Source organism: Drosophila suzukii, chromosome 3 (assembly GCF_043229965.1).
Source record: "Drosophila suzukii chromosome 3, CBGP_Dsuzu_IsoJpt1.0, whole genome shotgun sequence".
Lineage (NCBI taxonomy): Eukaryota > Metazoa > Arthropoda > Insecta > Diptera > Drosophilidae > Drosophila > Drosophila suzukii.
In genome coordinates, this window is record NC_092082.1 from 86,308,756 (window position 1) to 86,333,975 (window position 25,220).

Sequence of the window (25,220 nt, forward strand, 5' to 3'; positions counted from 1 at the left end):
CAAATTGGAAACCGGACCCTGGATAACAAAAGCTGGCACCATCTGAATTGGTGAATTGGAGCGCCGAAATGAATACATTTCGGTTGAGTTCGAGGCGTGTTTAGGGGGCAAGCATTTGGATTCGGATCCGTACTCCTATTTGGACTCGGATTTGGATGGGGGGGCGTGGCCGCATTGTGGTTTATGCTGATACTGTTGACTGACATCGGGGTCTGGGCCTGACTTTTAGTAGTAGTTTATTTAGTTGTTGGAGCGATCAACACTTGCCAGATTGCTTTGGCATTAAAGTGTCAGCAAATATTCCGGATTCTGGACTCTGGATGCCTGTGGAGTGGAATGTTGGGCCCGGCATCTGGCAGCTGAATGTCCGGAATGGGTAAAATGGTCCTGTTCCGGTGATGATTTAGCCACATGCGGCTTAATGCCCTCTAAAAGCCTCGACTCCGGTGTGCAGAGAGAGAAATTCCATGAGCCAATAAGAAAAGTATAATATTTACATATACATTAAAGTATTTTAAAAATGGAAATCCTTTAAGTGGAAGAACAATTGTACGTTTTGGATTTCAAAACTTGTCTAAATATATTCACCATAATATTTTAAAATTAAAAAACAATAATAATCCTTAATCATCACCAATATATTTAATATAATATTAAAAATTAAATGTAAAATTCAATTTACATGTTTCTTAAATTGGGTTATATTCTTTTAGTGTGCAATAGGGTAGGCTCAACAAAATCCCAGGCCAAGAAAGACAAAACATGCCCCTCAATTGAACCCTTTCTGTGCGCCTGTCAACGGCGAATGGCAAGGGCTCTTAGAATGTAGGCAAAACTATAAATTGGGTAGTTATTTGGGCTGAGTTTGACATCTTAGAGATACATTTTATTAGGCCAGATCATAAATCGAACTGGCGATAGCTTCCCTCGATTGCTAGTTGATGCCTGATAACTCTTGTCTCAAGTACCAATCGCTTGTTTTTGTCTTGTCTTTGGGGATTTGGTGTCCAAATAGACGCCACAAATAACAGAAAACCCGCATCGTTACTTTAACCGCTCCCCGGTGCGTTTTTTACGGATCGAAGCCTTTGGCTTTAGGGGCAACTTTTACGATTTCCCAACTGATGACCCAATTAATACGCTGACAACCAACATTTATTTATTGCCATTCATGTAAGCCAACTTTTTCTGAAGGCGAGGACCGAGACTGAAAAACTTTAAACTTAATGTTCCTTGCTCATCCTTTGTCAATTCCCCAATGAGAAGCCCGAAACTAATCATTATTGAAAACGTGTGGTAAAAACTTTTGTAATTCCCCCCTTTGTGTCACGCCCTTTTCCACTGTCACTCTCTCTCAGAAATAAAAAAGAAAGAAAACTGAAAGGCAAAAAAGAAGGAAACACAAAAAAAAAACTGAAAAGTTATAACAAAATAGCTTTGGTCAAATTGTTTTACAAGCCAATTGGGTTTGGTGTCCCTTTTTGGCACTGTCATGTTGCCTTTTTGGAGTCCTGCGGTTCCTAACGCTTCGATTGGCGCACCAAAGTCCCGAAGGCGTTTGGCAGAGGAAGTTCGCCTCGCTTTCGATTCGAAAGAGGGTTATGCTGCTGATGAACTTTAAAATAAAGTTTATGGCAGAATGGTATTTTTCGGTAGAGAGATATAATTTTGTGTGGGATACGGAAAGTGTTGGAAAGGGAAAATGTGCAAATTTGTCAAAATTATTCTGACTTTGAAAACAAATTTAGATTTCATTTAGCTCTTAGTCTTTTATTTTGTAAAGTAAGATTTTAAAATATATATATTATAAAAGATACAAATTTTTAATAACATTTTTAAGTGCTTTTTTATGTAAAACACTTTAATTAGAAAATATAGCTTTGCCCAGCTCGTTGTACTCCCATTCTTCAGCCTGACCCTTGACCGCTTGATTCTGCCCCTGTTCCTGGCTCTCCAGCGCTTGCTGCAGCTGCCCGGAAGTTCCTTCCATTTCCATTTCCTCCCCTGGGGATCTCCGATCTCGTACAGCCTTGTGCCGGGCCTCGGAGGCGGCACAGGCGGCCCTGTAAGCGGCCTTCTTCGTATTGGTGTAGTCCAGTTTAGCGGAACGCAACTGCTGCATTAGCATCTCGGCCCTTTGGCGAGCGGTATCGACCAGCTGCGTTTTTTCGCATAGTTCCTGCTGGGCACCGGATGCAGCTGCCTCGGCATTGCTCAGTGCATCCTCGGCGATTTTCACCGAGCCTCGCAGCGATTGCAACAGCGTTTGCGTCTGCTTTGCAGTGGCAACAGCGGCATTGAGATTGGTCTGAGATTAGGTGTAAATTGGATCATAAAAAAGTGGTCAACAATTAAAACAACATTAAGATTGGTCTAAAATTGTGGATTAAATTAAATAATGAAAATGTGGTCAAAGGTTACATTTATAAAAGGTTTTAGTATGGGAAAGGTTCTTGTGTTTGGTCCGCTTATGATTGTTATACACATTTTACCACAAAGTACAACAGTAATACCGCTGAGTACAAAAATGGTTTAATTAATTCATTTATTTATTTATTTTGCTGATTATATTGCTTAATTTAGCTTTTGTCTTAAGAGTTAAGATGACGTAAAATATTAAAAAAAAAAAAATTTACGGTAAAGTTGAAGTTCAGACCTACAAAGGATTTGACTTTTATTTGTTGTAAATTTTTGAAAATCCAAATATAAATTAAAGGAATTATTACGTTTTATATTTTGCCATATTTAAATTAAAGCCTCCTTATAATTTGTAGTCAGGTATTAATGTAAGGTAATGCTTTTGAATTTTAATAAAACTGGGTACATCTTTACACTGGTATTCAAATTTAAATTCAAATGATAAAATATATTTATTTTGATATATATCTAGGAGTCTCACCTGTGATCCCACCAGGGAGTAGCTCTCCTCCTGGACGATGATCTCCGCCTCGTGCACCTCATCCTGCAGCTGCTCGAGGATCTGCTGCTTTCCAGCAAGGGCAGCCTCGGCGGCCTTGGCGGCGGCGACGGCCTTGTCGGCCAGCTGGTGCTTCACCTGGCGGGCGGCGGCCAGGGCGGCGGGGGCCTGGGTGTCCGACGCCTTCTTGGCCTCCTGGGCCGCCTTCAGGGCAATGTTCGAGGCGGTCTGCTTGGAGTTGCCGTGCCGCATGCTCATGGATAGCTCACCAGACTGGTCCTGGGATCGAGACTGCTGCTGCTGCTGCTGGCAGTTCGAGGAACGTTGGTAGCTGGCCGAGAGGCTGGGCGAGATCAGGAGCAGGTGACAGAGGAGGATATGGACCAGGATCGGTGGCGATGCAATGCGCATAATTATGTGAGCCTTCAAAGTTGCTGCCAAGTTTGCCTTCTCAACTCCGGCTTGAACATTTTTACATTTTGAAGTAGTTCCGCCCGGCCAACGTGGCGAGCGTTCTGGAGAATAAAATGTTTAACAAAGTTTTTTTGTTAGAAAAACTCTGGGTAGCCAGGGCCGCATAACTTTTCCGCGCAATTTAACTTAACGTTCACGAGTTTCCCATTTTTATTTTCTTTTATACTTTATTCACTTAGTTTTTTACCCAGCCCTCCTGCCCTTCTTCGCTTTTCCTTGACATGAAAAGTAGACTAACAATGCATGTGGCAACATTTTTTTCGGCCTGTTGTTGAACAAGAATTAATTGGGTCGTCAAAGTCCTTCAGCCCCGATAAGCTTTCAGCCTTATCGAAATGGCAGCTAAAAGAAGAAAAAAACAGAGAGAAAATCGGGAAGGGAAAGCGGTGAAATGGGAACTGGGAAAGGGAAAACCCAAGACGATTGCTCGGGTCATTTGTGCCTTGATCTGTTAATCCGAAAAGGGTTTTTGCCGGCTTCCCATGACGAAAGCCCCGGCTTTTGCCCACCCATTTGATTGAGGGCCCGAGAAAGCTTCAGCTCGCCATTAAGCGGGTAAGTTTGGTATGGCCAAAAAAAAAGGACAGCCACTAGGCGTATGCGTAATAAAATCAACAACTTTAAATTTAAGCCCCCAAACACGCACACACATTTCTCTCTCAATTAGAGATAACAGATAACTTTAATAGTTTAAACTGTGTGTATATGTGGCCAGGACCACAGACCAAATTTGACCAGGGTATGGCTGCTCACCAAAGTCGTCCTCTGGCGCAAAAGTCCGCATTTCCAGCAGGACACCCTCGTCCTTGTTCATGGACCTCGTCACTTGCATTCGCCTTTTTGCGTATTCAAGTGCCTGTGCGGAAGTGTTCCATACCAATCCCCACTCCCCATTCCCCAGTTCCCAGTGTCCATTCCCCGAATCCCATTCTACATCTCTTCACACACAATCCCAACCCCACCCAAAAATGACACTCTGAGTGCGGAACGTGGGTGGTAAACCGCATAAAAAGACTCTTCCAGAAGAAATCGATGTGCATGAACATTCAGCCAGCAGAATGCCTGCTCTTTTTCGTACACTGGGAAAAATGGAAATGTTTTTAAAAAAATAATAAATAAAATATTAAGTGAAATTACTTAAATGTCAATTATGCTTCCTTGAATAATTTATTTAATAGTTGAACTATGGATCGTTTAAACTTATCAACTTTTCTTTAATACAAAATCTAAGCTTCTTGGTTCTCTTTATAAATATTTAAGTATTTATTAAATATCTCTTGAAAAAACTACTTCAAACACAAACTGTATATTTTCTTTCCATTTTTCTCAGCGTGCAGAATGATTCAACCAAAACGAAGTTGAAATGCTCTGATGAAAAACATACTGCATAGTCTTAGTGGGGAACTTTATGGAATATGATGCTAAAGGGGCTGCAGAAATGAATGAAAACAAACACATCAATTTTCTGAATGTCTGGTTCTGGTCTTCAGGAAAAACACATAGATCAAACTCAAGGAAAACTCTTGGATCCGATGTGATTTCTTTCTTATTTCTGATTTACTTGCCACTCAAATATCCTGGCCCGATATTGCAGTTTCCACACCCACATATCATCTGGTTCATCCGATGCACCAAAAGGGGAGGGGTGGAGAGATGAGGTCCTGCCCACAAATTCAATTTCCTTAGCAGCCAGTCCATCGAACATGTCCTGTGCCTCCTGCTAACTGAAAACTGAAAACCGAGAGTCGAGAACCGACTCGTCTATGCGGCGAGGTGGCGAAGTGCCGATGTCGTTCTGGTGTTTGAACCGCATATAGACACATATATTTGCCAGCTCTCGAGTATATATAATATTTATGCCACTGTAAGTGCTTATTGATGTCAGATCTGAAATTGGAATCTGCTTGGGCTTTTGTTCTTATTCCATGCGGATGCACATTGCAGTTAAGGTCTTGATTCGGTTCTCGTTGTTTTGTGGACTCTCAATTAAGCAAGTTGGCATTTTGACATGTCTGAGATGAAACCGAAACTTGTAGGTTCCCCCAATAAGGAAAAATAATCAAAATTGGAAATTCATATATGCGTGTACAGAATACAGACGAAATATTTATAAGACCCAGGCACAAGCCTCGGCCCCCAAGAGGTACGTTTTCGTTCCAAAATGGAGAACGAACCGGGGCCGTTGAGGCCACAGTAAAATTTAATTTTAATGCATAAGCAAATTGAATTTAAGCAACAGGAAAATTGTTCGTCTGGCCACAAAGGTGCCGTGCCGCATGTGGAAGCAAAAACCACTTGCCAGGGAAACGAGCTGGAGGTGGCCTAAAACCACGCAGAGTGCTCTGTGCTCAAAGTTTTCACCTAAAGGCGAGCGGGCTAAAAGAGCTCTGAATTCCTTAAACCAACCACAATTACGGAAATGCGGTGCTTTCATCAAATATTTTTAAGAGTAGGACATGCTCGAAAAATTCTTGGTCTCCAAATTAGGCCAAAGGATTAACTAGCACACCGCAAAATTAATTGGTAGAATTAAGAGGGTTTTAAGTGTTTCCAAAAAGTTATTAGAACACTCAGAAAAGTAACCAATACCTTAAAGGTCGTTTTTGTCGTTGAGTTATAAAAACATAACTTTTAGAAAATAAATTTAACTTTCGGAACAATTCAACTTCATGTTATATTTTTTTTGGCAGATGAACTTCAAGTTTAACATGACATTAAGAAACCGGCCCCAAGAAATTCCCTTCTTTTATCCTATAATAGCAATAATTGATAGATTTTTTGCAGTGACCCCATGTGTGATGTATTTTATTTTCGTATAATCCAAAACCAACGAACTACTTTTGGCTGATCATCCATACAAACTCCTCGTAATTGATCATACCATCTCCGTCGAAATCGGCCTCTCGAATCATCTCGTCTATCTCCTCGTCTGTGACTTTTTCGCCCAGATTGATCATCACGAAACGGAGTTCAGCCGGTGATATGAAACCATCGCCATCGCGGTCGAAGATCTTGAAAGCCTCGCGCATCTCCTCTTCGGTATCAGTTTCTCGCATCTGCTTGGCCATTATAGCACAGAACTCACTAAAGTCCAGTAGTCCCTCGCTATTGCTATCAGCTTCGGCTATGAGGTCCTGTAACTCTCCCTCCGAGGGATTCTGACCAAGGGTGCGCATTAAGGTTCCCAGCTCCCGAGTATTTATCTTCCCAGTGCCGTCCTTATCGAACTGCACAAAGGCATCCTTGAACTCGGCAATCTGCTCCTCCGTTAACTCGGACATCTTCAAATATATTCCAGGAGTTTTTGTTTTCGAATATATCTAGATATATCGAGATGATGTCAAGGCTAACGATCGTGTGATTTTGAGAAGCCGAAAATGTTTTGAATCTGAAAGGTCCAGGTCCTAACCCCTAAAGCCTACTTCTATAGATCCTCATGTGGTGGACATCATGTTGACAAATCGCACATAGTCTATGTTTCCCTCATGATCGGAATCAGCATCGCGGATGATTTCCTCCACCTCATCGTCTGTCATCTGCTCTCCCATGTTTTTCATGATGTGACGGAACTCCGATTCGGATATAAACCCGGTTCCTTGCTTGTCGAACACCCGAAATGCCGCTATAATCTCATCCTCGGTCGTCATGTTCTCGTACCTTTGAGACATGATATACAAAAAATCGCTGAGATATAGCTCTCCAGTGCCATCAGCATCGATATCTGTACTTATATCCTGCAGCTCAACATCACTGGGATTTTGGCCCACAGCTCGCATTAGCTGTCTCAGCTGCTTTATGGGTATGACCTTGAGGTCTTGATCGTCGAACAGAGAAAAAGCCATCTCCAAATCCTTGACCTGTTCTTCGGTTAGATTATTGGTGCGGATGATACGCTCCTCTGGTGGCGGAGTAAGGAAATCGAAATCCATGGCCAGGAAAGGGGTTGGGGCTGAGGAATTTTGGGGATCACTGCACCTTCACTACAAATTTTTGAATAATTTAATTTCAGAACTTCATTTTGAAGTATAAATCAAAAGTTGAAGTCAAAATCATGGTTTTTTTAATCTTTATACCTTTATTTTTTATTTTTATAAGAATTTTTTAAAATGTACACTCATTATTTATTTAAAAAAATAATGTTTTACAAGCTTAAATAATTATTAAAGGGAAGTATAATGATTAATCCGATATTGTAGGTCCCGCCAGAAAGTTATTTCCAAGTCCACATTCCAGATGTTTATGGATTATAAAAACATTCAAGTTGATAAAATTATGGTATAGATTTCGGTGTAAATCCATTTGCCAGTTCTGCAGATTCTAGTTTAAAATTAGAAATATTATCTTAGCATTGGTAATTACTTACCGTTCCATAAAACACCTGAAGAGAGTGTTACGTCTCCATCATCATGGTTACAAATCGAACGTAGTCAATTTTCAGTTCCGTATTGGCGTCTGCATCGCGAATCATTTCTTCAATCTCATCCTCCTCCATCTCATCGCCCAAGTCGGTCATTATCTGGCGGAATTCCGTCTCGTGTATAAAACCAGATCCATCTTTGTCAAAGACCCTGAAGGCCAGGATAACCTCATCTTCGATGGTCGAATTCTCGTACCGCTTCGACATGATCCAGAGGAAATCGCTGAGATACAGCTCGCCCGATCCATCCGTATCGATTTCGGTGATATAGTCCTGCAGCTCGTTTTCCGGTGGGGTGTGGGCCACGGCCTTTAAGCAATCCCTTAGGTACTTAATAGGGATGACCTTGGTATTTTCGTCGTCGAAAAGGGCGAAGGCCGCCTCACAATCCTTGAGCTGCTCGTCATCCAGGGTGTGCGTATGAATGGTTCGCACCTCTGGCGGAGGGCTACTAAAGTCAAAGTCATCCATGGCCAATAACAACTAGTAAGGCGTTCCAAAGTTCGGGTTTTACTTAAAATTTGATTTTACTGAAATTTAGATATTGTTAAAATTTGGTCTGCAAATTAAAACTTTTATAGACTGAATGTGTTTTTGAAACTAAAGGCAATGATAGTTCGAAAAATGCATAAAAAAGTAAAAGGCTTATTCATGTTTGAATAAGAAATATTCGGTTAAAAGAAATGTTTTTAGGTAAAATTCAATTTATTTTCATTTCGTTATCCAATAAAAACATGTCTATTCTTTCTATAAAATGTATAACTTAAAATTTTTGGCGTTACAAATCCAGGTGAAAACCCCTCTTAGGCAAAGGTTCTTTTTATCATAGCCATGAACTCGGTGAAACTTATGCGACCATCTCCATCAGAATATCGGTCTCTGATCATGTACATAATGATCTTTTTGTCGCTCTGGAAGTCCGTGATCTGTATTAACTGAATAAGATCGCTTTCGGTAATGAAACCGTCGTCGTCTTTGTCGAAAAGTTTGAATAATCGGCACATCTCTCGCTCTTCTTCATTTTCGAAACGCGCCATTATAAAACAGTAGTCTCTGAAGTCGATTTCGCCATTGCCGTCCACATCCGAGGCCTTGAAAATTTCCTCCAGTTCCTTTTCCGTGGGAATCTCACCCAGAGATCGGATCATGCTTCCCAGTTCCTTCTTGGTTATAACTCCTCGCTCATTTCTTATAAGCTGGCTGTAGCTTTGTTTATAGTTTGCCAACCTAGGTCCACTCATCTCGTCCATGGAAATGAAATCGTTTACTTGATCCATTAGAAATTTAAATTTTTTTAGGGTTTTTTCAGCCGAAATATTTGTTTTTGAAAGTAAAGTAAAAATCGTAGAAGAGTAGTTTGAAATATGTATAAGAAACTATTTTTTAAATATTTTATAAACCTTACCGCTTATTTTCTCCTCTTATTTTATAAGCCAAAGTAAAAAACATTTCTGAGTGTAAGTTAATTGTGAAACTGACATGGTTGTTAAATTCCTTTTCCCAGAGCCCCAATTTGTGACGGGGAAAAAAATTGCATGTGACCACATCGCCATAATATAGTAACACCCCAGTAAAATAAAACAGGATTTAACAATTAAATTTGCAACAATTTCCCGAATAATGTTTTTATAGCCCTTGGCCACGGCTTCAAGCGTTGCGGCTGTTGAAAAGCATGGGTAATTACATTTTTAATTAAATGCGACGCAGTTTGTTTCGTTTTTATATTATTTTCATTTGTATTTTTGCTGGTGCATTTATACAACTGTTGAGTATTTTTTCTGGGCAGCCATTTTATGCCATTCTCGTCGGTCCCTCGGGGCATAAAATGTTGTTTGTTTTTTTATTGAGCGTTACGGGCAAATAGGAAAATTATCCAATGCAAAATTTCAAGCAATTTGCATAATTTGGGAGCGGAGAAAGCGAGAACCGAACTGCACAAACCCATATCCCTGGCCATCCTTTCTCACACGTGCGCTCCCCAGTGGAGCCAACAATGGGAACTTCTTGCTAATGAGAAGCAAATCCTGGCCACGAAGGACACCAAGGATTTGGGTTGGGGGCCAAAGTTGAGCCACAAAACAAGGCATTGTCAAGCATTTCTCTGCATAGATTACAACGGACTTTTCGGACCAGAGATGCAGAAATATAAAGCTGAGTTGAAAATTAAATCTAAACTGTTTTGCAAGTTATATATATTTTTCTTGCAAATAATTTAATTGTCCTATTAATTCCCAAGTTATTTTAGCTAAGAATTAAATTGAATCATTCCAAAATAAGGAAATGTGACTTGCTGAACATTCTTCTAAATGAGTGGACTGCATGAAAGCAAATTTATTATTTAAAGCATTTTGAAACTAACCCATTCTTATGACCACAATTGTGCAAATATGTTTATACGATTGTCTCGTAATGCAGCTCGGAATATGTTTGTTGTTTGACTTTAATCAGGCGTAAACAGGACGAAAGGGCAACAGACCTTTGGGGGATTTGGATAATTTGCATTTCTGTAGTGAAGTAGGACACACAATCAAAGGGTTTCTATGTGCAAATCTCTTAATGTCTGAGTTGGAGCAAGGACTCTATATGATATTATGCCCGAGTGAGCTGCTCAAAGTAATAGAATTCGGTATGGAAATGCAGATGAAGGTCTCTAACAATTTTGAGCTAGATCAGAAACTGCATTACATGTTCAATGTATTTTTTATTATCTTGTTTCATAGAATAGTAAATAATTCAATTTTTAAAGCGCATTAAAATTAAAAAAAAAATACAGGAATACAGAAGTCATGGATGAGTGGGCTAATTGAATGATTTTTGTGTTCATCAATACGAAACTGGCTTTTCCCACTCGCCATTTCAATTAAGCTTATGAGGACTGGGACTCCATTGGCACACAATGAGTGCCTCCGAAATCCAATTGAGTGGCCACTGGCAGATGGGCATCCAGCATCGACCATCGACCAGTTGCAAAGTATTGCCATTCAATCACCGCGGGTTGCAATTCGAGTCGCAGATTTGTCTATGCCAAAGCGTTTTCAATATGCGGATACGTAGAACCAGGGCTCGAACCCGGGTCACAAGTGCAACTACGGAAATGAATAATGGCCAACGGTTGCAATCAGTTGTGGGCCACAATGAGCAGAGGCATTTGTGAGAAATGAATGAATGCCGGAGGAGTTTCTTTTGTTTTTTGTTTTCCGGCTTCAATCTTGTGCGTTGCAGCTGTCGGTTTAAATCAGTGGTCACCATGGGGTGGGGATGGGAATGGAAAAGCAAAGTCCTTGTTTATGGATATCAGGCTCTCTCTCACCTTTGCCAGTGTACGGTCTATATGTATATATACTGGGCAAACAACGTACTTAAGCCAGACGGCAAAGAAAAAAAAGGTGGAGAACAAACCCGGCTCCTTGGGATGGGTCCAGATCCCAAGGGATCCTATGGCCTCTCCTGTTTGTTTCTATTTCACTTTGATGGCACGTGCGTGGAGTGGTCTTGGTTTTGAGTCCAGGTAAGGTGGCTGCCGGGGTGATTCGACTGGAGTGGAAAGGCAAATATGCAAGTCAATAGCAGAATGTTGCCTCCCGGCGGAGTGACGGCTGGGTATACGCTGTACAACAAGTAGAAGACTCAGGAAAAGCCTTCTTTAAATCGAGAGTAAAAGGAATATATATTGTCTATGACTCACGTTCCTGAAAGTCATCGGCAACTCGTGAAAATTAATCAAATAAAATGTTAAACAATTTTATTAAACAATAACAATTAAACAATTAAACAGTTTAAAAATATATAACGACAAAAAATATAAATGCATTTAAAGTTAGCAAAACATATTTAAATTTTTGTAAACATATGGAGTATAAGGCTATTGTTATAATAATGATATAATTAAAAGGCTTCCTTAGTGATAAATATATTTTAAGAAAAATCAAGTGTTTTTAGTGGCTCTCAGCCAAGTTTAGCACTTTTAAACCCATTAACTTCTATTAAATTTGCAGAGAGCAGGACTTTGAAGGACTTAAGCCTCGCGTAGGGTCTGTAAGGAATTATAGTACTCGGTAAATATTCCCACTTTCCTGTTTCGTTGCGTTCACTCTTATTATGCTGAAAGCATCTGCAGAGCTGCAACTAATCCAAAAACTTAAAATCCAATCTGGAATATAACTTTGTTTGACTTTTGTTTGCCGCCTTGTATTTTCCCCCATTTTCCAAGATTTTCTTTGTTTGCTTTTGTGGCGCAAATTGCATTCTGTGGGTGTCAACAAACGCAGCTCTCTGGACCGCCTTCTCTTGGCCAGGACAGCATGAAACATGATTAAATTACTCATACGCCTCGTGTGTGCGCTTGGACAACAATTTCTATGGCGATCCTGCTTTGCTTTTGCTTTTGCTGTTGTTCCTCTTGCTCTCATTTAGTTAATTAAGTTTTACAACAGCTTGCCACTTGCCCATCCGCCCGCCCCTTTAATTAGTTTTTAATTATTTCAGAGTTGAGCGTTTTCCAAAAATTTTCCGGTGGGCTTTCGGCCAAACAACAACAGGAAAAACAACTAAAAACGGATGGGTCTCGGCCTGTGTTGGACTTTGGCTCAGAGTTTTGGCTTTGAGTTTGAGTTTTAGTTAATTTTATTTGTATTCTGCAAGTATTTGCACGCCCCCTACAAAAAAGGAACTGGGGCTTTGTTCATTTAGCACATTATTTCTACACGCTTTGTTTTTACTGCAGTTGGTTTGTTTGTTGGCTCGTTTGTTCTGGGCTGGCTGAAAGTTTTGTGCAAGCCCATTAGCCTAATAGCCCAAACAGAAGTCGCCGTCAACCTCAGTTGGTTTATATAGTGCAATTAACTTTTGTTGCAAATTAATATGGTTAGAAAGTATATGAAGGAAAAACTAGTTGGTTACCCTATAATTTTTGAAACTCAATATGAAGGTATACAAACGTATCACTTAACAAATTTATCAATGCATATTTAAAAATAAAATTCACTTTCACCATGAATATTAAGCAAAGAAAATTCACCATTGCAAATTGAGCGATTACTTTTTATTTACATTTCATTTCATTTTTTGTTTGAAAACAATTTCACAAGCTTATTATTCACTCAGTGAGCAAGCTGCCATATTTTAAAAGTGCGTTTACTCTGCAGTCATGTAAAAAAACCAGAGTATCAAATTAAATGTTTCGACCAGAAACACACGTTGCCTTAAATCAAGTAATCTGTATGAAAATTGATGATATTACAGCACTCACATGCCTTTATTTTTATAGTTTGCTCATCAGCATAACACTGATTGAAATGGGCCAGCAAACATTTCACTTTATCAACGTGTGCATATTTAAGCATGTTTGTATTCCCGAGTCTGTGTCTGTTTCTGTGAAAATTGGCTCAAAGGAAGACCCAATGCAGAAGGGAAATGTACGGCCTAGAACAAATATTTACATGGCTCGGTGTATGGCATTTGCCATAAACTACCGTAAAACAATAAAATTCGCAATAAACCAAATGGAAAGCGGCAACTGCCGGCTCATGTGAAATGCATGCAAAGCAACAACGCAAACAAAAGCCACAATGCAGCACAATTCAACAACAAAGCCAAACGAAACGTTTTTCATAACTTAAATTGCAAAATGCAACGGGGGGTTAAAAGCAGTGAACAAAAAAAAAACAGAAAAAAAACAAAGAGTGCTACTGCCTGAAAACGTCAACACAACAGTTCTGAACAAAGCCGTTAAAACAATGGCCAGAGACGAAAAGGAAATCTTGACTCTGATATATCCTGCAAGAACACAAAGCCATTTAATTTGGATCTGTTGGCAGAAGTGCCTTATCTCATTTATTGGTTAAAAATTTATCCAAATACTCAGGATCTGCCACAGAAACTTGAAAACTTTAATTATGGTTTGGAGAAAGGGTTCCTGAACTTCCGTGTTTGGCTTGCTAACTTTCGGTTTTGGAATAGTTGATGCCTTTACAAATGGATCTTCTTCAATAGGTTCTGAGGGATCGCCTTCAGTTTTAGTTATCTGGGAACGACTGCAAGATCCTTCATCCACATCCGTATCATCCTTCCAAAGATCAGCACCACAGTCAGCTAGAAGATCGTATGGGTTTTTGTATGAACTATATTTTGCATCATATCATTGCAAGTTAAAATATTCATCCATTTTTAATTTAAGAGCCACAGGTAATGCCCCAAAATTTATTTAATTATTAGTTTTTAAAGACAGAAAAAAATGGGAAGTAGTTTCTATAATATATTCAAAAACTTATAAAAGGCAGGTTTACTTACCACCTGCCTGATGCTGACCTAGAAATGCTAAACCAAAGAGTACTAGAAAAGTGAACAATGTTAGCGACATGATTATTTCAAATGAACTGTGTGCCCTAGCTATATTTTACTTCTACTTATAGGTTCGCAACATACGATTAGTTTCGCTGTTGGTTGAAACTGTAACCAATTGTGATGCCCCGGTTATCGAGTCTAACTAACTACTAAACTTTTATCTAACTTTCTGAAAACTGCATAATCTTGTTAGCCTTCTGCTTGGCAACACTCTATTTTTAGCTGCTCATCTTGATGCTGATTTATCTGTAATCCAACTTACGTTTGAGCCACTTAAGGCCACAATCTGCCTTTTGCCACTTGCCAACTTGCCTGACCCCCGACCCCTGACCCCCTTCGTGTTACAGGTGGCTTTGTAACAAACTTAGTTCAATAAAGTTGGCCCTCGTCTGGAGCCAGGCGCTTTGATCATCGCATCACATGCGTCTAAAGTGGCTTTCCCTTTCCGGCTTACTTTCTCCAGCCAACACTTTTAAAGCCTTTTTGCGCAACCCTCGAAACCGGGGCAACATATTCAGACTTAGCGGCTTACTTTCGCTGGCAATCTCTTTGAAGTGGGCTTTCGCCTTGGATTGGAACGCCCCCGTCGAGAGTAGCAACTGTATCAGCTGTTTGTATTTAGGACCTTTAATTTATTGCCTGTCAAGCTGCTGGTCAGTTCGGTTGATAAACGGCCTAAGCCGTTGGCCAGGATTTCTCTCTTTATTTGGCTGCCTATTCGGCATTCTATAATTTGCTTTTGGTCAGAAAGCACTGGAAGAAATATATAAGTACTAGTTCTCAAGGGGAAAAAATCACACCGGAAGTCCTTTATATGAGAATGCTACTAGGGTTTTGAAATTACCTATAAAGGTGTCTAGAAGTATGCAACAATATATTTTATATTAACAAGAACACTTTTTTTCCACTGCAACTTTATTAGGGTTTATCTGACGCCCCTATAATTTTGTAGTACAATATTTATTAAAATAAGACAACCTTACTTACTAAAAAATAATAATAATAAATTTTATGAGTTCTGGGAGAAATTAATATATTTCAGTGAGATTTCTAATATTTTATTATTGATACGCCAAAATCTATTTTATATTTTAAGATCAAGTTTATATATTTAACTTTGATATTTATTGAGCACTTTTTTTTCTGTGCAACGCTCGCATGTAAAATTCGCTTGCCTCTGCAGAAATTAAAGCCATGAAGGTCCCTCTCTATAAGTAGGAAGTTGTTAGTTGCTGGCAACATGAGAAACAGCAAGTGCAACAGCAACATCCAACTTGTAGTGCACTCGTTGTTGCTGTTGTCGAGTGCACGACGCCGTATGCAATTATCACCCGAAAAAATACTACAGGGCCAAGAGTGCTCCTGCTGGTCACAGGTAGCAAAAATAAAGGGGCGAAAAAAGTAAAACTACTAGCTACAAATTCTGCCAACATTATGTGCTCAAAATGTAAATGTCATTTGTGTGCCGAGCACGGGGCCGTTGCCCAAGTGTTGCAACATTTGAGAAATGTGTGTTGCCAGTGAAGTGGCACCAGAACAACCAGAACAACCAGGACAACCAGGACACGGTCCAGCGTCCACTTGCCCACACTCCATGAATAAATGTTAAAACACAATCGAGAGCCGTAAATTCTGAGCAGTCATCAGCTCCTGAAATAGGTGTGAGAAAAGGCAAAGGCGAGGAAAAGCCAGCACAAAGGCGAAATAGAGGAAACGAGAAAATTCCATCCGGAGGGAACAATGGAGCCCGGGAAATGTCTGTCACGAGGCTCGAGCATGAAACAATGCAAAGGAGAACAGTCTAATTGGTATAATAAAATGTCATAAGACGAAAGAGCAATGCACAAGGTTCAGGCTCCAATAATTCGCCGGGGACAAAGGGAATAAGTATCTGTATGGATGTGATGCCCCCTGAAGGACCGATTCCGATTGATGGCAGTAACTACATATTGATTTGTCTCCGATTAGACAGCTCCGAACGGAGGTAACAGAGGTAATTTCACCCGATGAGAAGGAGACAAAGAGATTTCAATCAATTAGAGATAATTTCACAACAGCTACGTTTTCTGCGAACATCTCACTTGACAGGACACACAATAGAATGAGATTACTAAGGAATGGTATAAGGGGCAATGGCGTACCCAGTAATATAAAATTGAAATTCATATAAATATAATTTAAAATATTGCAAAACTTCATAAGAAACTTTTATTTTTTAATTTTATAAAATGTTTTTAAGGGTTCTTTGGACAAACAGAAGGAATATACCCCTAAAATACCTAGTATTTTTGCAAAAAACCCGGAAAAGATTGCTCTAAACTGGCAGCTGCCACTAATACCCAATGCCACGCCCCCAACCGCCCATATATCAACTGTCGATGGCTATAAAGCTTCGCATCCTAACATCTTCGCATCTGCTGGTGCTCCATTCCACCAGCGCGAGTATACAATCAACAAAATTAGTTTCATTTGGCCAAATGGCATGGCCACCAGTCGCAGCATTTCGACCCACATAACAGACATGGCTTAGAAACGAATTTGGGGGGGTGTGGGGCCGTGAGAAATGGCAAAGTAGAGCCCCCTACTCCATATACGTGCCATACTATATATCCCTGCCTTTGATGGCTCGCCTCGCTTTTGATCTTCCCCGACTGCTGATAAATGATAAGATGCCGGAGCTGAAAGAAAAATGCTGCAAAGTGTGGAAAATTACGCCGCAGGTGTGTGGCCCATCATCAGTTTCCATCGTGCTACTTCGAGTATACTTGCAAATATTTAAAAATTTCACAATCTCTTAAAGAAAATGTAATACAAAAGTAAGCCTTAAAAGTAAGCCATTGCCAATTAGCGGGAGAAAACAAAGGTAAAGTGCGGTGAAAACTGTCTAACCTGTGGACCGCCCCCAAAGTTCTGGTGTCCTGGAAATCGAGGACCCCCTGTAAGCTCAGGGAAAACGTCTGGCGGGAAAAGGGGAAAACTGTCTGTCAACCTACAGCCATAAATAATGGCCAGCTGCTGGCTGCTGCCGGCAATTTATAAATCTGTTTATTGTAACATCCTGTGACTCGCGACTGTAATTTATGTATCTGAAATCTAGTTAAGTCCGTTGAAAATCAGCTAATGAGCGTCCGATTGCAGCTCGGCTGGGTTGGCAAAATATTTACATAAAAACCAAATTACTATATATGCCTTATATATATGCACATTGTTGTTCAACCAAATATAGCCCTTTTGTCTTTTGTTGTCTTGTTTTTTTCCATCTCGTGTTTACACAAAGTTTTCCGTTGGCTACGTTTTGGTCAACTGACTGTCAATATTTTATTGGCTGCATTTCGCTTTTTATATTGTATCCCATGGATGCACATGTACATATGTATACCTTTTAGTGCAGAGGGGCCGACATATATGTATGCAAATTTACAAACCCACAGAAACGAATATTCCCAGAACTGACCAAATGCGCAATTTAATTTATGTCATGAAAAAACGGTCGAAAAAATGTGGCCAAGCAAGGGAATGCAAAAATACGATGCTCAATGACGCGAAGAAGGACATATCGATGATCAGGATAACTTTGGGGTTTTAAGTATCTTAAGAACAATTAATAATTAAAAAAATATTTTTTTTTAGAATTTTTTAGTGTTGATAAACTTTACTTTTCAAAGGTAAGGAATTTTTGGAAACGTAAAAGAATTTCTAATAAAGAATAAATGAATGCTAGACCAAATTAAAAGAGCTTTTCCACACATTTCCCTTTTCCATTTTCCCCCAAGTTTTCGTATCCTTCCGTTTTCTGTTTACGTTTGCTCTCTAATTGTATATTTTTTTTCGGTATTTAAATGAAATATGTCTTCTCCCCACACCCGTTTTACCCGCAGTTTAACCCAATTTATTTTTTTGGTCCGCTTTTCCTCCACGAATTTTCCGGGCTTTTCTTTCGGTTTTGCATTATCTTCTGCTCGTTCTGGTTCTGCTCTTTTGTCGAGTGCATTGCCACTTCGATGCCCCCCGTTTCCTGTGTCCTTCGTCCTTGGTTTCCATCAACACTCTCATCATTTCCTTTGTTTTGTGCTTTTTTTATGTATTTTTAGTCATGTCATTCAGTAGGGTTCTTCTTTATCACCCACCCAAACCTACATTTTTTATGTCCTCTCATTGTCCTTTTTGGGGTGGTGGAAAAATAGGAGAAAGGAACTGGAGCACTTTTATATGATGGTACCCCGGTTGCAGCTTCTGTTTTACATTGGCATACATATTTGCATTTTTTCGAATGCTTTACAACCCCTTAACCCTCTGTTTCCCCGATCCCCTTTTTTTCCAGATCCTACTGCTTGTTTTAATTTCTTTTGCCAGAGTTTTATTCCTGTTTGCCCCATTTATTTTTTTTTTCGGTCCAGTGGGCGGGGTTTCAATGACAGCAGAGCAAAACTCCTTTTTCAGCCCTGCCCACCGAAGTTGCATTTCAATTGAATTGTCAGCGTTTTGCTGTGAAAAATGTGTCATAAAATGTTGGCTCGTTAGGGTTACAATTTGTGTATTTTTTATTTTTCGGCAGATAAAGTTTGTGTAAATGAAAATTCAAATTTGCTGATTAAGTACTGGAATGGCAAGTAGCCAATAAATACAAAAAAAAGCCCGGAAGTCCATATAATTCCCCCTGCTGTTTGATTTATCATTTAACTCATAAATGAATTAGTTGTCTAAATGTAAACAACAGTTTCAACAGTTTTATAAAGTTCTTCCGCTGCTATTGTTTGTGGTTTAAATTTTTCCTGTTTTTTTTTGGTTTTTTTTTTGCAATTGCCCTTCAGACCCACTCAATGCTCAATTAATTTATAATTTAAATGCACATTGTGTGGCTTAATTATGCTCATTATAGAGTCATCGCCACCATTGTTCGCCGGCTGTCATGAAAGTTGGTCGGATTGGTGTTACAGCAGAAATAACACCAGTTTACAAAAGAAAATTGATGAAATACGCCTTTCAGGAAACCTTTGTTTTCCGGTAAGATACATCTCCCTGATTAAGAAAAGGGCACTTAAAATTTTTTCTATGGTACCAATTTTTTTTTAAGTGTAAAAAACGTTTTTCGCACTTTTTTATTTTCTAACTCGAGTTGTGATAAACCGAATTCGGTCATTAAGGACTCATTTTACAGGTAATAGAATGCCCTTTAACTTTCTTATACACATCATTAAGTTCCATTCATTAGTTCAAAAGCTACACTTCGTCAAAGTTGAAAAATTTCGAAAAAAATCAAAAACGCTGGCATAAATGGCTTCTTTAAAAATACACGCGTAAAGACCGAAATTAGTTTTATGTTGTTTTCTTGAAGGCTGAACCATAACGGAGAATATGCGCCATAGATCACGACAATCCGTTGGTAAATCGATTTTTAACAGATTTTTAAACGTATATACCCAAGTTCAGTATTCGGGAGCAGCGGCCGTTAAACGTTATTTTAAATTTTCAGTGTTGGGGAACGTAAGAATTTGGTGCAAGTTGTTATGCATAACGTCAGTTTCCTTGCTAAAAATATATAAAAATGATTTCCTCGTAACTGCAATCGCATACTTTTTAGCTTGCCCAGCGCTAATAGCAAGGAAACTGACGTTATGCATAACAACTTGCACCAAATTCTTACGTTCCCCAACACTGAAAATTTAAGATAACGTTTAACGGCCGCTGCTCACGAATACTGAACTTGGGTATATACGTTTAAAAATCTGTTAAAAATCGATTTACCAACGGATTGTCGTGATCTATGGCGCATATTCTCCGTTATGGTTCAGCCTTCAAGAAAACAACCTAAAACTAATTTCGGTTTTTACGCGTGTATTTTTAAAGAAGCCATTTATGCCAGCGTTTTTGATTTTTTTCCAAATTTTTCAACTTTGACGAAGTGTAGCTTTTGAACTAATGAATGGAACTTAATGATGTGTATAAGAAAGTTAAAGGGCATTCTATTACCTGTAAAATGAGTCCTTAATGACCGAATTCGGTTTATCACAACTCGAGTTAGAAAATAAAAAAGTGCGAAAAACGTTTTTTACACTTAAAAAAAAATTGGTACCATAGAAAAAATTTTAAGTGCCCTTTTCTTAATCAGGGAGATGTATCTTACCGGAAAACAAAGGTTTCCTGAAAGGCGTATTTCATCAATTTTTTTTTGTAAACTGGTGTAATTAATGTTTTCATTGGCGAGTCGGAGTGGGAATGGAAAAAGAGTGCTTATCTATATGGACCTGCACTGGGCTGTCAGTTATTCGCCAACTTTTCCGGGGCGAAACTTTCAAGCAATTGAACACCCAACAAACTTCCTCACAAATCCCAAGTGCAGCTGTCAAATCTTCGCCCCCGAAAAATCGACAGCAAAAATGCTATCTCGCAAAAAGTGAGCTCGAAAAAAAATTGGCAAACCAAGTGTCAAGTTGAAATAAACTTTAAGACAGACTTGACATATTGCCAGTTGCTCGCTTCCAGCTCACAACATAATTTTCCATTAGTTGGATAACTAGCAGAGGACATGGAAGCCCGGCAGAGCCGAACTGACATTCGGTGGTTTTACCAGCACTGACTGGCTGCCACATAAATAAGTTAATAAGCGCCAGCTGAAAAATGGCCAGCAGTCCGGACCAGGTGCCACTGCCAACTTCAACGTGGCTAAGACGCAGACAAGTGGCGACCACAGGCAAGCTGGCTAATCAGAGAAAATCGAGGAAATGGCACTCCTGGCAAAGTGGCATTTTCCACCTGCTCGCGGCCAACGCCTGTCAATTTCAAATCCATGAATTAAGGATTACATTGCAGTTGCATATTGATTAATTTCTTGACGAAATTGAGCTTTAAAGTGGTGTTCTTGATTAACTAAGATAATTTATAGCTTAAGGAGAAGAACTTAAGGTGTGTTACTTGTCATATTTATGAGATTTTAACACTTAATAAAAGATCTGATTGTCAAATAGGTCAAATGTCAATAAAGTTGTATAAAACTTTACAAAATCGTACTGGAGTTACAGCACAAAAGCAAAAGTCCGGGAAAAATGCTTAAGCATCCTTTAACCAATTGAAAAATAAAAAATGTATTTATTATGGCTGTTAAATATAATACAGATAGAATAGGTTTTATATTGTTTTTCAACTGGTTAGTGAACTGAACCATGGGTAAGTGGTACATATAACAATCTCTTTCATCAATCATATTCACCCCGTGACAGGAATATCTTAAAGCCAGCATTTAAGTGGCATGTGAATGGAAATCATTTGAAAATTTCAAACAATTGTCAGATGTAAAACAGTTATTCATGCTTCGAAGCGGACATGCACAAGGCCCACACACATACACACACACTCACGCACTGGCATAAATCACGCCAGTATTTGTGCATTTCCGGTCAGCGCACGGATGTTCCGGTGATCAATTTTCAAATACGCTGTGTCAGTTCGGTTCAGCCACCGGTTCCCGAGCCCTGGAACTCATCCCGTTCCGCAGGACTAGAAAAGTGGACAACTGGACAGCTGGACAACTGCTCAACCTGTCGGTGAATCCTCGGCATCGCCACATCCACTTGGCTACCATTTTTGCGGCTGCCCGCTTTGCAAGTTGTGCGCTTGCAGAAATTGAAATACAAATTCACAGTTTTTGCATATTTGCCTGTCCGGGGGAACGGACATTGCCTGGATCCTAACTAACCCACCATTCCTGCCACCCGGTTTTTCCGACTTGCATGTTACGTGGCTTTTATTTGTGAATTTTAAGCACAATTTTGTTTTTTCCCTCAACGTTATAGTGAATTCTTTTTATTTGCCCTGCAATTTGTATGCTCTGGGGATTACTTTTTTCTACCTCGTTTTCGATTCTCTGACTGTGCAATTTGTAGTCCGGCTTTTTTGTCTATCGACTTCGATTTTCGGGGAGGAAACCGCAGACATTAGGGCAAAAAGCTTTAAAAATTTATGGCAATCATTGTTGTGGAAATCATAAGCAAATAAATGCAAATTTCAAGCGCGAAGCTCATTTGGCAATTATTGAGCAAATGAATTATGCAATGAGTTTCCACATTAAATCGGCAGCAGTATCGCTTACTTTCCGGTATACCGCACAGGAAAAATTACTTAAGTTATAGGGAGATGGAAAATTTATAAAAGTATATTTAAAAAAAAAATAATAGTGATTTTCCGACAAGTTTTTAGTCTCCAAGAAAGCTTCAATAGTCTTTAATTTAAAAATGGAACTTGAAAAATTTTAGTTTAATTGAAAATAATTTAAGTATCTATCTTTAAAGAAATATAAAAAATGTTATCATAATTAAATCTGATTTTATTATTTTGCTTATTTTATGGACAACAAAGGTATTTTTTTTTTGTACATAGATTACTTTTCTCTCAGTGCCTGTACGCTTCTAACAGAATTTCTGACAATTTCCGTTCGCAGCTGTCGGAAAGTTTGGCGAACTAATTGGTATGCCCCCGCCCATCGGCTGATTCCCGATGCTTGGCCTTGTCTAATAATGAAATTAATTAACGGTTAATCAAATTGGCAACTAGAAGGAGTTGGCCAACTGCAATTTGAGTAGCAAGAAGCCTAGGAGCGCCTTCCTCGGTCGTTGGCAAATTGTTTAGCCCAACTTAATTAGCCTCATTTAGGCCATTTGCTATTTTTAGTTGCTTTTAAAATGTTTGCCAACATCTTGGGCCTGGATGCCGACGGCGGGAGAATGTGTGTCAGCAGTTCCATTTGAGTTGGCTAAATTGCAATTTTTCGAGCAGCCATTTAGTTAAAGGTGGGCCCTCTTTTATTTTGTTGTACTTTTTTTCAGCCTGGGGCCTACAGACCCATTTCGCTGATCACCTCTGTCATTGTGCCAAATGAACCTTTTGTTTGCCCGACAGCCGGCAGTGCATACAGGGGGAGTTGCAACAATTCGCCTGACAATTGTTTAATTATGCAGGACAAACATTAAGCAAAGTGCTGGTGGAGGACTGCAAGTGAACTTTGCATAGTTTCCCAAGGCATTTGGCCAACAAAGGGAAAAGGTAAATAACACTTTTGGCTGGCCTCCGGCGAGACACAGAAGCAGACGACGCACAATCCACAATCCACATTCTGCATTCCGAATTCCTCGTTCCTCATCCCATCAGCGCCATTTTCACCGGCCAAAAGAAGAAAACTTTGCACTAAGGAACTTGCTCAGATTTATTTCAATGCTTCCCGAGGCCCCAAGGCAACGAGCAAAGCGGCAAGGACGAAGGAAAAAGGAAAAGCGGCATGAGCCCGTGGTGGAAAACTATGTCAGTCAGCTGCTCGGTTTTCCTTGCCCTGCGATTTTCTCTACATTTTCCTTGGCGCTTCTTGCCAACTCTGCTTTTCAGTCGGGCTAAGCGCAAAGAAAAACACATAATAAGTAAAGTGTTTGGGGGAAGGAAGCGGAAATTTATGTTATTTCACCAAGTGGTTGTTGCATTCAAGACAGTGAAGCCAAAAATAAGTAAAATATAAGTCATCAAACAAAAGAATCTCAGAGCTTACACGGTGGTAAGGGTACCAATTATCGACACACTTTTTGAAAAGCCCATAAATATTGGGCAAAACATTATTAAAACGTAATAAAATTATATTAATTTATAGAATTAAATTTAGTAATTTAATCAACAGGGTTTCGAAATTACTTTTAGCTATCTAAAAGGTTGCAATGAATTAAAAATAGTCGTCTTTATGAATTATCTTATTGTATCATTGTAGCTCACGTGAATATAATTATAATTATTATTATTATCTGTGTCTATACAAAATTCTTAAGCTTCAATTTTGAAATAATATTAATATTTTCTGTGTTTATACCAAGGGTATAGTAGTACTTTTTTAAAATACCCGTGCCGAGGGCAAACCGAAAGGTAAGGGAGATTCTTTGGGCGGGAAGCCAAGTTGTTTATGGAGGTACAAATTGACTTAAAGTTGCATTTCCTGTTTACTGCTGGAAGCTCTTGCATATCTGGCAAACATTCAATCTGCAACAGGAGCTGAGTCACGAGATACTGTGAGCGTTCTTTGCACGATTTTTCCCAGGTCCCCTGGCTTTCGTTCAGCTCATTTGCATGCAACATGACAACAACATTGACTCACCATGACTCGTTGCTTATAAATTATGCTTTTTACTGTCGCTATCACAACCGCTCCCCCACTGGCACTCCACTTTTGGCCTGCCCATAGGGCATTCAAAATTAAATCCAACGACATGGATTCACCCAAAAAATTTGCATCTGCAGATGAAGTTACAATTTTTATAAATTTCACACTCTCTTATTTTTGTTTTTGTTTCCTTTTTCTGGCAGCAGACAAAGGAATTGACTTTTAATTAGGCAACTGTCAACAGTTTTCGGGACGGCTGCCTCTCAAACTTCTATCAAAATCTCATTAGCACAACGCGTGGCACGAGACCACAAAATGGCTTCTGTGAGTTTCCGTTTCCGGTTTGTGTGTGTGTGTGTGCGCGTTCCGGGTGCTGTGTTCTCTGTTTACGAGTTTTGGTTTTCGGTTTTCTGTGGTATCCATTTCGCTGTGTGTATTTATTTAGCCCAAAAATGACGCGGCTCCGAAATGAGAAGGCTGTCAAAAACTGATGGGAAAAAAGTTTATTTTTTTAATTAGTTTGCCTGCCTTGTTATTGTTGAACCTTTTTACCCTCATTTTCATTGTTTCATTTGACTCCCCCCGCAACACACACACACACAGCCTGTAATTTTGCATCTAATTGCATTAACTAGAGAGAACAAAGTTCGACCAGGTGCCAGTTACAATATTGCATTACTCATTCGCCCTGTTCGCCCAATCGAGTTTGTTGGTGAATAATTTTCAGCTTGCCCTCTGCTGATTTTGTGTGTGTTTTGCAGGTTTTCGGTTGAAGGTTGTAGCTCTTGTTTTGCAGATATTGTAAACCAGTAATTACCAGCAGTTGTGCTAACAAATTTGACCGATGGGCTGAAACTAACAATGCGGAGTAGATGATTGCTCTTGATTTTCCATATACACAATTTTAAAAGACTAAAGTTTTGCTATAGATTTTGCTTTGG

The 25,220-nt window shown here is 39.4% G+C and overlaps 6 protein-coding genes across 8 annotated transcripts; all 6 read right to left on the reverse strand.

The window, feature by feature from the left end:
• Positions 1-1,861: 1,861 nt before the first annotated feature.
• On the reverse strand, positions 1,862-3,444 carry LOC108007575 (uncharacterized abhydrolase domain-containing protein DDB_G0269086). The gene is made up of 2 exons (XM_017071268.4): positions 2,900-3,444; positions 1,862-2,308 (listed from the first exon to the last, which is right to left on the reverse strand). Exons 1-2 carry the CDS (start codon positions 3,326-3,328, stop codon positions 1,862-1,864), a joined length of 876 nt encoding a protein of 291 aa, XP_016926757.4. The 5' UTR covers positions 3,329-3,444.
• A 2,721-nt stretch (positions 3,445-6,165) lies between these two features.
• On the reverse strand, positions 6,166-6,678 carry Acam (Androcam). The gene has a single exon (XM_017071259.4). The coding sequence runs from the start codon at positions 6,670-6,672 to the stop codon at positions 6,226-6,228; it is 447 nt and encodes a 148-aa protein (XP_016926748.1). The 5' UTR covers positions 6,673-6,678; the 3' UTR covers positions 6,166-6,225.
• Positions 6,679-6,793: 115 nt separating this feature from the next.
• LOC108007565 (uncharacterized) lies at positions 6,794-7,411 on the reverse strand. Its single transcript, XM_017071258.4, has one exon. It carries the CDS (start codon positions 7,318-7,320, stop codon positions 6,826-6,828), a length of 495 nt encoding a protein of 164 aa, XP_016926747.3. The 5' UTR covers positions 7,321-7,411; the 3' UTR covers positions 6,794-6,825.
• A 46-nt stretch (positions 7,412-7,457) lies between these two features.
• Positions 7,458-8,391, reverse strand: LOC108007572 (calmodulin). 3 transcript variants are annotated; one of them, XM_070996460.1, is made up of 2 exons: positions 7,755-8,390; positions 7,458-7,699 (listed from the first exon to the last, which is right to left on the reverse strand). In XM_070996460.1, exon 1 carries the CDS (start codon positions 8,277-8,279, stop codon positions 7,782-7,784), a length of 498 nt encoding a protein of 165 aa, XP_070852561.1. In that variant the 5' UTR covers positions 8,280-8,390; the 3' UTR covers positions 7,458-7,699; positions 7,755-7,781. The 3 variants fall into 3 exon arrangements, with proteins under 3 accessions (XP_070852561.1, XP_070852562.1, XP_065722188.2); XM_070996461.1 differs by having other exon boundaries at positions 7,458-7,708; XM_065866116.2 differs by having other exon boundaries at positions 7,681-7,708; positions 7,770-8,391.
• A 220-nt stretch (positions 8,392-8,611) lies between these two features.
• LOC118877906 (calmodulin-beta-like) lies at positions 8,612-9,049 on the reverse strand. The gene has a single exon (XM_036818434.3). It carries the CDS (start codon positions 9,047-9,049, stop codon positions 8,612-8,614), a length of 438 nt encoding a protein of 145 aa, XP_036674329.3.
• Positions 9,050-13,576: 4,527 nt separating this feature from the next.
• LOC108007578 (BG642167) lies at positions 13,577-14,207 on the reverse strand. The gene is made up of 2 exons (XM_017071271.4): positions 14,097-14,207; positions 13,577-13,898 (listed from the first exon to the last, which is right to left on the reverse strand). Exons 1-2 carry the CDS (start codon positions 14,164-14,166, stop codon positions 13,648-13,650), a joined length of 321 nt encoding a protein of 106 aa, XP_016926760.3. The 5' UTR covers positions 14,167-14,207; the 3' UTR covers positions 13,577-13,647.
• Positions 14,208-25,220: the final 11,013 nt, after the last annotated feature.